This window comes from Acanthaster planci, linkage group LG07 (genome assembly GCF_054643075.1).
Source record: "Acanthaster planci isolate LZ-2023a linkage group LG07, COTS_SCS, whole genome shotgun sequence".
Taxonomy (NCBI): domain Eukaryota; kingdom Metazoa; phylum Echinodermata; class Asteroidea; order Valvatida; family Acanthasteridae; genus Acanthaster; species Acanthaster planci.
In genome coordinates, this window is record NC_141783.1 from 10,269,857 (window position 1) to 10,280,153 (window position 10,297).

Below are 10,297 nucleotides of genomic sequence, written 5' to 3' on the forward strand. Positions count from 1 at the left end.
GTGCGCACATCGCGATCAGGGTGCCTGCGTTTGCAACCTCGTATGAAAAGAACATGTTCCAGTGTGCGCATTTTCCCATAGGTGTGCATGTCGCGCATTTCCTCGGATCAGCATACACCTGGCAATGAGGTCAAAACCCCGCGAAGATTTGACTTCTGCAAAATCGCGCTCAATTTGAGGCCAGTCAGTCAGTACTGCTTTTGTGTGGAGCTAGCTGAGTTTCAAGCAAGAGAAGCAACAGAATTTAGCAGCACAGTAACAGAAACAGTATGATGGCAAGGATGAATTCGGTCGATAATTACCCAACCAAACCGGGCCAGATTCAGGTAAGATTGTTTGAAAGTTTGCAGTTTCTGAAGCGATGATCAGCTGATTGTGAATATTCGATCATTTGTCATGTTTGTAGATTTACACGTTACAACCTGCAAGTGGGCGACCGCGGGGAACTTGCGACCATGACTGACCTCAATTCTCATGATTTGGGGCCATCGTTGTAACCATGCCAAATTAGCCATTTTGATAATAAATAAATGTCTGCATGGCGAAAGGTTCCTCCGAAATTCTGGCTTTTCCATCATGATTGTCCTTGCCCATGGTATACGGTCGAATACAGAAAAAGAAATTGTTATAATTTTTTATATCCAATGTAGTAGGCCTAACTATTTTATTTAGTTAACAATTAAGCATGTTAAGTCTTTCACCATTTACAGCCTACAGCTTACCATGCTTCCGTACAGGATCCAACTTTCATGACTGTACATGTATCATGTACATTATTTTTTGTCATTAATTTATAATAATGTTTGCCAATTACATCAATGGTTTGTTATTGTAATAAGTGTACGTTGCATCATTGGGCCCCTACTCAAGAAGCTGTGCTTCTTGGGGGGTCTCTATCCATCAACGTAATGTGTATAACCTTGTATCTCTTAAAATTTTACACACCACTTCATCCACATTTATTTTTTCCTGTTATGTCTTTAATACTTAGTACATAGGCTACCTACAGTTTTGTGGAAACTAAAGAATGAATAAATGAATCTCTTATTGTATTTGGAAGAAGTGAAGTAAACTTCTGAAGTTGCTTGTGCTAGGATGGGGAAAAAATAAAGTCCAATTTAACATTAAACTCCTCCTTCATTTTCTTATAGGCATTTAATTAGCCAATCTCTCTCGGGTGGCCCTGGTCTTACCAATTCACACAGATCTGGTTCTTGTCATACTGCGTTGCACCAACAGGATTTTTCACTGCAAATCATTACCATGTAATGATGTACATGTACACGATGGATGATAGTGCATGTACCCCATTCTCATTCTATTTCAGGTTATTTTCGGCCCAATGTTCTCGGGGAAAACGTAAGTAAACCAAATAAAAAACAGATTCCCATTACCACCTGCTTCCTTTATTCCTGCATGCCTCTTTAGATTTTCTATTAAAATAGAAATATGAATTTGAGTTTGAAATTTGAATGAAAATTGAATTTGCAATGTACATGTATCGTGACTTTTTGTTTCCATAGAAACTTACCACTTGCAGATTGATGAATACTCCTTGAAAGTATCAGCAACAGATTCCATAGATCTTTTGGACAGTGTGCTTCAGATGTAAAATAAAAAAAATCCCTGAAAAACGGCTCCTGCCTCCTTTTTTTAAAAATCCTGGACGAGAAATGAGGGTTTTCTTGTAAATGTCCTTATCTGTGCCAATTTGTAGAAAAAGGAGTCGGGTGCATTATCTCAGAGTTGGCCTGAGTTTCCATGCATGATTGTTACATAATTCACTTCAAGCAAACCTTTTGAGCAGATGGCTTTGTATGAACAAGAGTAGTACATGTTCAAACTGACAGTTGAAATGATGCTGCGGCTTATCTCCAAGTAATAAGACAGGTGAATGACGTGTCTGTCAACGATGGGTTGTGCTATTAGTAATGACCAATGACTGTCCAATAATGTTGTCACTCGACCCTAGGACTGAACTACTACGACGCATCAAACGTTTTGAAATTGCCAACTACTCCTGTCTGGTCATCAAATATGCCAAGGACGACCGATATGACAAGGAGGGCGTAGCAACCCATGACAGGTAACTTTTAGCAGAGCTGGTGCTCGCCTAAGTTGCAGTGCATTAAGAACCAACCACTTTAATGAAAGATAAATGAATGCCAGTCTTTAGCTTTCAAGTACATGTACCTCCAGAAAAAAAAAAAGCAAAGAATCCTGAAAAAAACTGATCCCCCGTCTCTTTTTCTTGTGCCCGACAACGTGAAAATTGTCTTTTTTGCTAAAATTGTCTCACTGAAAAGCAATAATCTCTTTTTTTTTATTCAAATACGCAAAAAAGTGCTGCCAATTTGTCCATATTGCCTTCTTTGGGTGTGATTGATCTCTTTGCCTGGAACATTTTCTGGTTTCATTTCCGATCTTAACTACAGACAAGTTACCAAAGCAGTATCCACAGAATGCCTGTATGATCTACTTGACAGCTCAACCAATCATGATGTCATAGGCATTGACGAAGGACAGTTTGTAAGTACAATATACATCAACTGTAACTTTTAAGTCCGTAGTTATGTTCTTTTTCAATTAATCCCCCAAATTCCTATATTTTATTTTGGCTAGCTACACTTCCAATGGTTTGGATTTCCAAAAGAAACACGTCAAACTATGAATTTTGTTGCGCATTTCCCAAACAAAAACATATTTGAAGATTACAGCAAACAACATGGCCAAAGTTGCTTGCTTTACCTACACATCTGCCTCTTTCATTTTTTTGTTGTGCCCAGTTTCCCGACTGCATCGAGTTTGCAGAGGACATGGCCAATCAAGGAAAGATAGTGATTGTGGCTGCGCTAGACGGAACATTCCAGAGAAAGGTTGGTGGATGTAATCTTTCAAGATTTTCCCAGAAGGAGCTTTGCATCAGAATTCCCCTGAGGGTCGATGGATCACAAGAAAGGGAAACTGAGCCTTGAAAAGAATTCAGAAGAAAGTTTATCAAACTTGCTGCATCTACTCAAAACTGAAATACCTGAAACACTGAAATCAATGTATTATTAATTAGTCATCAATCCTTAACCCTAACAGTCCTCAGTCCTCCAACAGGTGAAGGATTGAGGACAGTTAGGGTTACATTTTGAGTGTGCATACATTCAAGGGATTAAATTAAGCAATCAGCTCAGGCTGCACACAAACCTTCAAACAGATTTACTGAAAACTGCAAGATAACTTCTGGGTTAGGGCTGTGCCAAATATTGGATTGATTATCAAATATTTGAATATTATTTTCCAAATTTGAATTTTCAAATGCATAATTCATGAAAAAGAAGAGAGAATTTTCTTTTGTTTTAAATGAGAAAAATTGCACTGTGGAAGCTTGTTTCGAGCAGATTTAAATTAAAGTGACAAAGTTTACAATGACTCAAAAAGTAAAGTATTCATTTAAAATTTAAAAGGAATAGAAATTTTCAACAGGGTAAGAAGTACATGTACTGTTTGTCTCTTAAATCTTGCAAAACTGTGGCTGAAGATACCCCTATAGTGATTATTATGCACAATTGTGTGGTTTTTGCAACTGATTTTGTACATAGTTTACTCAACAATCTGCCGGCCGGTAAGACCAAAACTTTAGATATTCAATCAAATTGAAGGTCAAATATTCAAATAGTCAATTACTCAATATGACTCGGCCCTATTCTGGATACATTGTTAAATACTTGATCTGATAACCTCTATGTCCTTTCCAACAGGGCTTTGGAAATATTTTAAACCTAGTCCCGCTAGCAGAGAACGTTGTCAAGCTGAATGCGGTTTGCATGATGTGCTACCAGGAGGCATCATACACAAAGCGAATGGGCATGGAAACAAAGGTTAGCAGGGGATTTTCTTTTTCCTGTTTTTAATACACCACTTCCTAATGATACCGTCACTAATAGGCTTTGGAGCAACCTTTGTTTACCAGCCTACATGTATTTTCATTAATTGGAAAGTCACAGGCAGTGCAAAGACAATTTACCACAGCAAAACAAATCTCACATTTTAGTGCTAAAACAATAGCTACATTGTGATTACTTCCTCGGATGAGATCACACCCTTGCTCATAAATGTACATTAACATACATGTGTAAATGCTCCACAAGATCCTTTGAACTGGTAACACAAAAATAAAAAAACAAACATTTGAATGGGGCACAAAGTTGTGTTTTCATGGGTTTTGTTTTTAAAAATTCCTTAAAAGTATCCAGGCACTGGACTTGAAAGCCTGGAAACGATGACTGAGCAGTGCTGAGAATTAATGTTTCCTGTTTGACAGGTGGATAGACATTGCCAGGGAATAATCTAGAGCTGAATCATGCAATGATGCAGAGAACTCAAAACCCAACCAGCCTTTGTAGCAGGGCTGTAGTTAAAGTACTTTCCAACAGCCAAGTTCACTGTCACATATTAGGGCGATTTGGTGGGGCTGAAGCTGGATAATGAGTCAGAAAAATGCTCAACAAAGTTAGAGTCTAGATAATCAGAATCTTGTAAAAGCAAAACGGCTGAAAGACAAATAATTTTAAGAAAGTACTTCCAAGTGCATTTTTTAGTTCTTCTGTACCGAGGTGTAATTAAAAAGTATTGTGTCTGAAATCCCAAGTTACTTGCTTCCTTCAGTGGATAACTTCTGCTGTCCACTGTCAATATCTCTCTTGCTACGGTCACAACAAACGTCTTGGTATTTGTTGGTGAAAAACCACTTGAAAAGTTTGGAAGTAGTCAAGTGCGAAGTGTACTACAGCCATACGGCTGGAAGGCAAGATTTAAGAGTTTTGCTGGTAGTGCTCGTTTGTTCCACTTTTCCCGCAGCTGGAAGTCATCGGCGGCGCCGACAAGTACATGGCCGTGTGTCGTGAGTGCTTCAACAAGCCGGCGCATCCGTCTCCAACTCAGGAAGAAAATGGCAACTCCTTTACCACGCCAACATGTGACGGCACTACCATCACTTCCAAAGTCCATGGCCGAAAGCTATTTCCAAGTCCATGCAGTGCACGCAACAGTATAGCTCAGCAAAGTTAGATTTCCCAAATTAAAAAAAAGCACGAAAGAATATGATACAAAGACAGGGAGTTTAAATGTTTATATCCAATTCTATTTCAATCATTTCTACTTGACTTTCTAGACTTTTAGACCAAACAGTGAAACCCTGAAATGCTGCAGATACATATACATGTATGTGTTCAGACTATGCAAAATTATACAGCTTTCTTATTTGGATTTATGCACGATTTCTGGATGAAACACCCCTCGTCAGATGGGTGGGTCATCGTTTACAAACACTGACTTATTCAAAATACATGTAGTCAACAGTATGACCGCTGAATAAGTGCCATTTAAAGACACAATAGGTTCTGACTTGCAATGTCTTATCCTGTCTGCATGAAAAGGTTGCATTCAAGGGACAATGCCAAATGGTTACGGCGCCCATGCATGCCAAATGGTTACGGCGCCCATGCATGCCAAATGGTTACGGCGCCCATGCATGCCAAATGGTTACGGCGCCGATGCATGCCAAATGGTCACGGCACCCATGCATGCCAAATGGTTACGGCGCCCATGCATGCCAAATGGTTACGGCGCCCATGCATTGTGCATAGAAGTTCAGTTAAGCTGCGGTCTGTTGCATTGTACATATATTGTATTCGAAGTAGAATCATTCATCTGAGAAGTAAACCATATGACATTCCTTTTTATAATACATGTATTTTAATGTGTACAGAGGTTGAAATCCAGTTAGTTTTACATTTTAATCCATAGTTTTCAGGTACAATAAAATAGTAAATTTAATCTTAATCCATGTGTGTGGAAAATTGTTATTTACTGTACGGCACGCAGAAGTTCAGATGACCCTGGCAAATTTGATTTGACATTTTTCATTACACCAGTTCCTGCATCATAATTGATTTGTCTCATTGACTATACGAAATACTGTTTATGTTGTATATGGATACAGAAAAATTTGTAAACAAAGTTTGGTTGCACTATTTGAAAGTTTTGCGGAAAATTGTGATGTTCACACTCGATGCATTCAATTCAGAAAAGATGCAACTCCCTGAGAAACATGTAATCAGAGTTCACTGAAAATCTAAAATCCCTTGATATGGTTTTTGTCCATAGTACAGATGGGGGGTGCATTGTGCTGCCCCTTGAGTTGTTGGAAGATCTCTGGATAGCAAGCAAAAAAACCTGGGTATTAGCATTTTCTATGTAGGAGTCAAGCACGGCTACTTCCAACACCATTTTCAGAGGAACAGGACTGGTACTAGATGAAACCAAGAAAGTAACCATGGTTAGTATCAGGTGTTAGAGTTTAGCTCGTTTTAGCTTTTTGTATACCTACCTGTAGCCTGTACCAAAGTACTGGAACTTTTAACATTTCAGCTTTTTGCTAGCTGTTTTCAGCTTTGAGTTTAACTGGCCGCTCACACCCCGGTACTAAGTAAGTCGGCAAGCATAGAACTACCAGTCTGATTTGTGTTGATGGAAGAAGAGCAGCCCACAAGCTTGTTGACCACCATCCTGGATGGGATTTGAACCTTGGTCACGAAGGTGGAAAAGGCAGAGAAAGTGAATGCACCAACATGACATGACTCCATGAGTTCAGCCTGACAAAGGAACTTTTAGAAATTCCAAATACAGTTGAACCTCATTAATAAGAGCACAAATACAACATTCTGATTGTCAAAAGGAAATTTTTACATTCAGTTCCTTTGTTCTTCCATGCTTTCATTCCTGATAAAACAAGGTTCCTGTCAAGGCTGTCAACCGCCTTGAGCAGAAGCACCGCCTCATTGCTTGAAAAGAGCCATGCTGGTGGAAAGCGTTCATTTTGACAAGAGTGACACGACCATAACACATGCATTACACAGTCGCTTGTGAACCAGCGAGTGCAGTTCCCATCACAGGAGCCTCTGTTGCTAGGAAACTTGCACCCTCTCTTGGTCCTGCTCAGGGTGGATAACAAGATAATCAGCAAAGTCTGAAGGACCTCTTGCTAATGGGGTTCGACTCTTTCACAGCACACATTTGGTGGCAGGACGACAATAGAAACACAAGTCTGTCCGGCTGTGATCACACCGAGTCAAACGGGACTTTTTTCAACACAGTCCTAATCATTGAATGAAAACACATCCTTTCCAACTATGTTGTTACACAAATACATATTGTTATTTGCTTTAAAAGCACATTATTTCAAAACTGAAATTCTGAAGTTTCATAGCCAACGTTTAAACCCTGTTTTCGAATCTTTGACAACGTCGATTTTATGAAAGTTGAAATTTGATGTTTCAGATTTCCACTGTGTCCATCTCATCAAACACCTCACAGCCCAACAACCTCTTCGTATGACGGGGGTGGCTTGACGCTGTTGCTTCCTGCAGATCTGAGGGTAAAAGTTTCAAACAAGATGAAACATCTTATAGAGAAAAAATGTTTCACAATTAAATTTAATAATAAATAAAAAATTTAATGCTCTTGATTGCCACATTTTCACAGGGTGATTTTTGGCACTTTTCCATCAAGCTTTCTCAATATTTGTCACAGCATTTCAAAAAAATTGCAATTGATCCTGAACGGCTTTGCAAGGCAATTTTGAAGACAAAGAAAAGCAGGCAATTGAAATGCAATGAACTACATGTAATTATTTCACACTTGCACCCCTCCTTCAAAAACCATAAATTCTTTTGCTCGGAATATTAGACCATTGAAATGTTGGTGGTAAAAAGCAAACTTGTTTTAACTAGAGAAAAATACTGTGCAGTAGTCCCAATGGTAAACACAGCAGATAAGTGTTTTTGAAAGCTCTGATTTTGTTTTGTTAATTTATGCATATTCAGTTATTTAAAGTCCATTTGTACGTACATTTGATCATTTGAAGGGCTGTATGGCAGTACATGAAAGACCTGAGATTGAACAGCATTGGTCTGCCACCCAGTGAGGTAACCCGTTTGTCCAGTGCTTGTCTGTAGCCCAGTGGGCTGACCCATTTGCCCAATGCTGCGGGTCTGTTGCCCGGTTGGGCAACCGGTTTGCCCCAGGCTGGTCAGTTGCCCAGTGGGATTACCCATTTGTCCCATGCTGGTCTGCGGGCCAGTGGGATAGCCATATCGTCCCATGCCGGTCTGCTGCCCAATGGGGTAGCCCACTTGTCCTTGGACTGGTTGAGGCAGAATCGTGACCCCACTCTGACCTGTTGTCCACACGGCACCCACTGTTCTCTGTTGCACCTCTAACCGGGAAGTGGTGTCCATGTTGACACTTGTCACATCGTTCCCCAATCTACTTTCATTCCCTTCCTCTTGAGAAGTTCGTTGGGTTTCTCGCTGGAGTGCCTGACAAGTTTTGGCTACTTTTAGAATGCCAATGAAAATCAAGACAGAGCCCAGAATGGGGAATCCAATTAGTAAACCCATGGGTGCGTCATGGCTGAAGATGCCAAAGATGAAGACAGGCAGACTACAGAATACCACCAAGCCAAACATGACGGAGAAGATGCCCATCCACATGTGGCAGCAGAGTTCTGGTGGCATCTGTCCTGGGGAACTGAACCCTGGCCCAAAGTTATTGCTAATATTGCCTCCATGGCCGCGACGGTTGAGACGCGGGCCAAACCGCAGGCCTACAAGTCGATTGCGAGGACGATGATGATGGTGCGCTCTGGCACGGTGACGGTGCCGACCGCGAGCTCGACCTCCTCTTCGCTGTCCGATCCCCATGATGGTGATATAAACTGATACAATTATACACTTCTCAATATCTCAACTTCAAGGGGCTGCGCACAGGTATGAGAACTTTTACTGACCAGAATCATGGGCCATGGATCAATTGAATATTCTTCCAAGAAGGAATACGTATACACTGAACCAAACTCTGCTTTGACGCGGTAGGGAGCAAAACATGGCAGCGCTGGGCCGGAATAGCTTACGCCCTGATTCTTAAATTAATCGACCGTAGTTCGTACATGTGATGTATTCAACCGCAAGCGAGCGTTACTTAAAACTCCATTCTACATTCTTAAGTTGAAGAAGCGGACAATAAACTCTTCTCGTATCAGGCCTGCATTCCTTTTTGAATGATTTTGGGTTTTTAATGACCAGTACAACTTGAAGCCTCGTCGCGTCCCACTGTCATCGTGTACGACTTCGCTCCGGCGCGGCATGCACGACCGGTAGTATAGTACAGTTGACGCGTCATCGTATCTTGGAAACAAAATTTGCCCGTACCCCTGAAAACAAGAGAGGGCGCTGTTGAAAATGAAAGTGGGAGGAACGACGGGTCTGTGATACAGACGCATTTAGCTTTCACACCCGGGTAAAGGTATCAAACTTTTAATATGGGGACTGCATGCACTTTTCACTCTCGCTGACGATAACCAATGTCAATACGCGTTCCAGCTTCTGCGATCTTCGGACCTGAATCACAGCGCGATAATAAGAAAACAGCAAAGCGCAGAGCGCAACATTAATTAAAACTTAAAACTGCGCGGCAACCTGGTTTCTCCTTTTACGTGTACACTATTGTTACACTGATGGATGAGCCACTTTGTACTTTCTCGAAATGCTTACTTCATAAACAAAAAGGGTGCAGTATGTTACTCTTTTGGTTCGACGGCGACGGGTCACTTTCGTTGAAGTAATCAAGGGAAGAGAAGGTATGATACCACGGCCCGACTCCCTTGCAGCCCCCGCGCTAAGAGCAAAGCACGTTGGGGTTCGGTGCGGTGCATTCTTGTTCTGGCGTTCCATTCCATCACACGATCTCCCGCTCTCGCTCCGTTGCGCTGCTCGATGGCCCCCGGAGAGTAAACCTGGATTTGTTTGCTTGGAAGTTCCTCTAACCAACCCTTCCGAGGACCGCGGTGCAAAAAAAAGAAACACATTGCACATTCTGCATGCGTGTGAGCGCAGTGTTTGCCAAACCATAAATCACTTGTAAAAAGCTCTTCCGCACTGTGGAGGCGAGAAGAGGAGATCCCGCCATTTTTCATTTGTGTCAAATCTCATTCGATAGCATAGCCAACGGTCACTATCCACAATGACTAAAAACAAGTGGCGGTCAAGGAGGAAAAACATCTAAGGCCCTTTTCCTTTTTTTTTCGTTTCTAATGCTACTTCGGTACTGCTGCAGGAGAAGAAATTAAAAAAATAACTCGTGGCAGGTAGGTAAATAGAGAAGCAGTTATGCATCAAGATGTTTTTTCTGTGTATGGGCAAGTCAAACGGCTTTTTTTTTAATGTAAATCATTATTTCACTGATACTG

At 41.1% G+C, this 10,297-nt stretch overlaps 2 protein-coding genes across 3 annotated transcripts; one reads left to right on the forward strand and one right to left on the reverse strand.

Moving 5' to 3' along the window:
• The first annotated feature begins 135 nt into the window (after nt 1-135).
• On the forward strand, nt 136-5,832 carry tk1 (thymidine kinase 1). The gene is made up of 7 exons (XM_022224733.2): nt 136-326; nt 1,328-1,359; nt 1,973-2,086; nt 2,436-2,529; nt 2,787-2,876; nt 3,750-3,869; nt 4,849-5,832. Exons 1-7 carry the CDS (start codon nt 270-272, stop codon nt 5,056-5,058), a joined length of 717 nt encoding a protein of 238 aa, XP_022080425.1. The 5' UTR covers nt 136-269; the 3' UTR covers nt 5,059-5,832.
• Nucleotides 5,110-9,453, reverse strand: LOC110973711 (uncharacterized). 2 transcript variants are annotated; one of them, XM_087139545.1, is made up of 3 exons: nt 9,132-9,453; nt 7,900-8,767; nt 5,110-7,420 (listed from the first exon to the last, which is right to left on the reverse strand). In XM_087139545.1, exons 1-3 carry the CDS (start codon nt 9,229-9,231, stop codon nt 7,360-7,362), a joined length of 1,029 nt encoding a protein of 342 aa, XP_086995671.1. In that variant the 5' UTR covers nt 9,232-9,453; the 3' UTR covers nt 5,110-7,359. The 2 variants fall into 2 exon arrangements, with proteins under 2 accessions (XP_086995671.1, XP_022080420.2); XM_022224728.2 differs by having other exon boundaries at nt 7,900-9,452.
• Between the last annotated feature and the right edge of the window lie 844 nt (nt 9,454-10,297).

Excerpts from the sequence above, each read along its gene's own strand:
- tk1 (XM_022224733.2), top strand. The coding sequence starts at position 270 with ATGATGGCAAGGATGAATTCGGTCGATAATTACCCAACCAAACCGGGC. Across the intron at positions 2,087-2,435 it reads GGCGTAGCAACCCATGACAG|ACAAGTTACCAAAGCAGTAT; the intron begins GTAACTTTTAGC and ends TCTTAACTACAG. Across the intron at positions 3,870-4,848 it reads GAATGGGCATGGAAACAAAG|CTGGAAGTCATCGGCGGCGC; the intron begins GTTAGCAGGGGA and ends CTTTTCCCGCAG.
- LOC110973711 (XM_087139545.1), bottom strand. The coding sequence starts at position 9,231 with ATGACGCGTCAACTGTACTATACTACCGGTCGTGCATGCCGCGCCGGA. Across the intron at positions 8,768-9,131 it reads CGAGGCTTCAAGTTGTACTG|TTTATATCACCATCATGGGG; the intron begins GTCATTAAAAAC and ends TAATTGTATCAG. Across the intron at positions 7,421-7,899 it reads AGCCCTTCAAATGATCAAAT|ATCTGCAGGAAGCAACAGCG; the intron begins GTACGTACAAAT and ends TTTTACCCTCAG.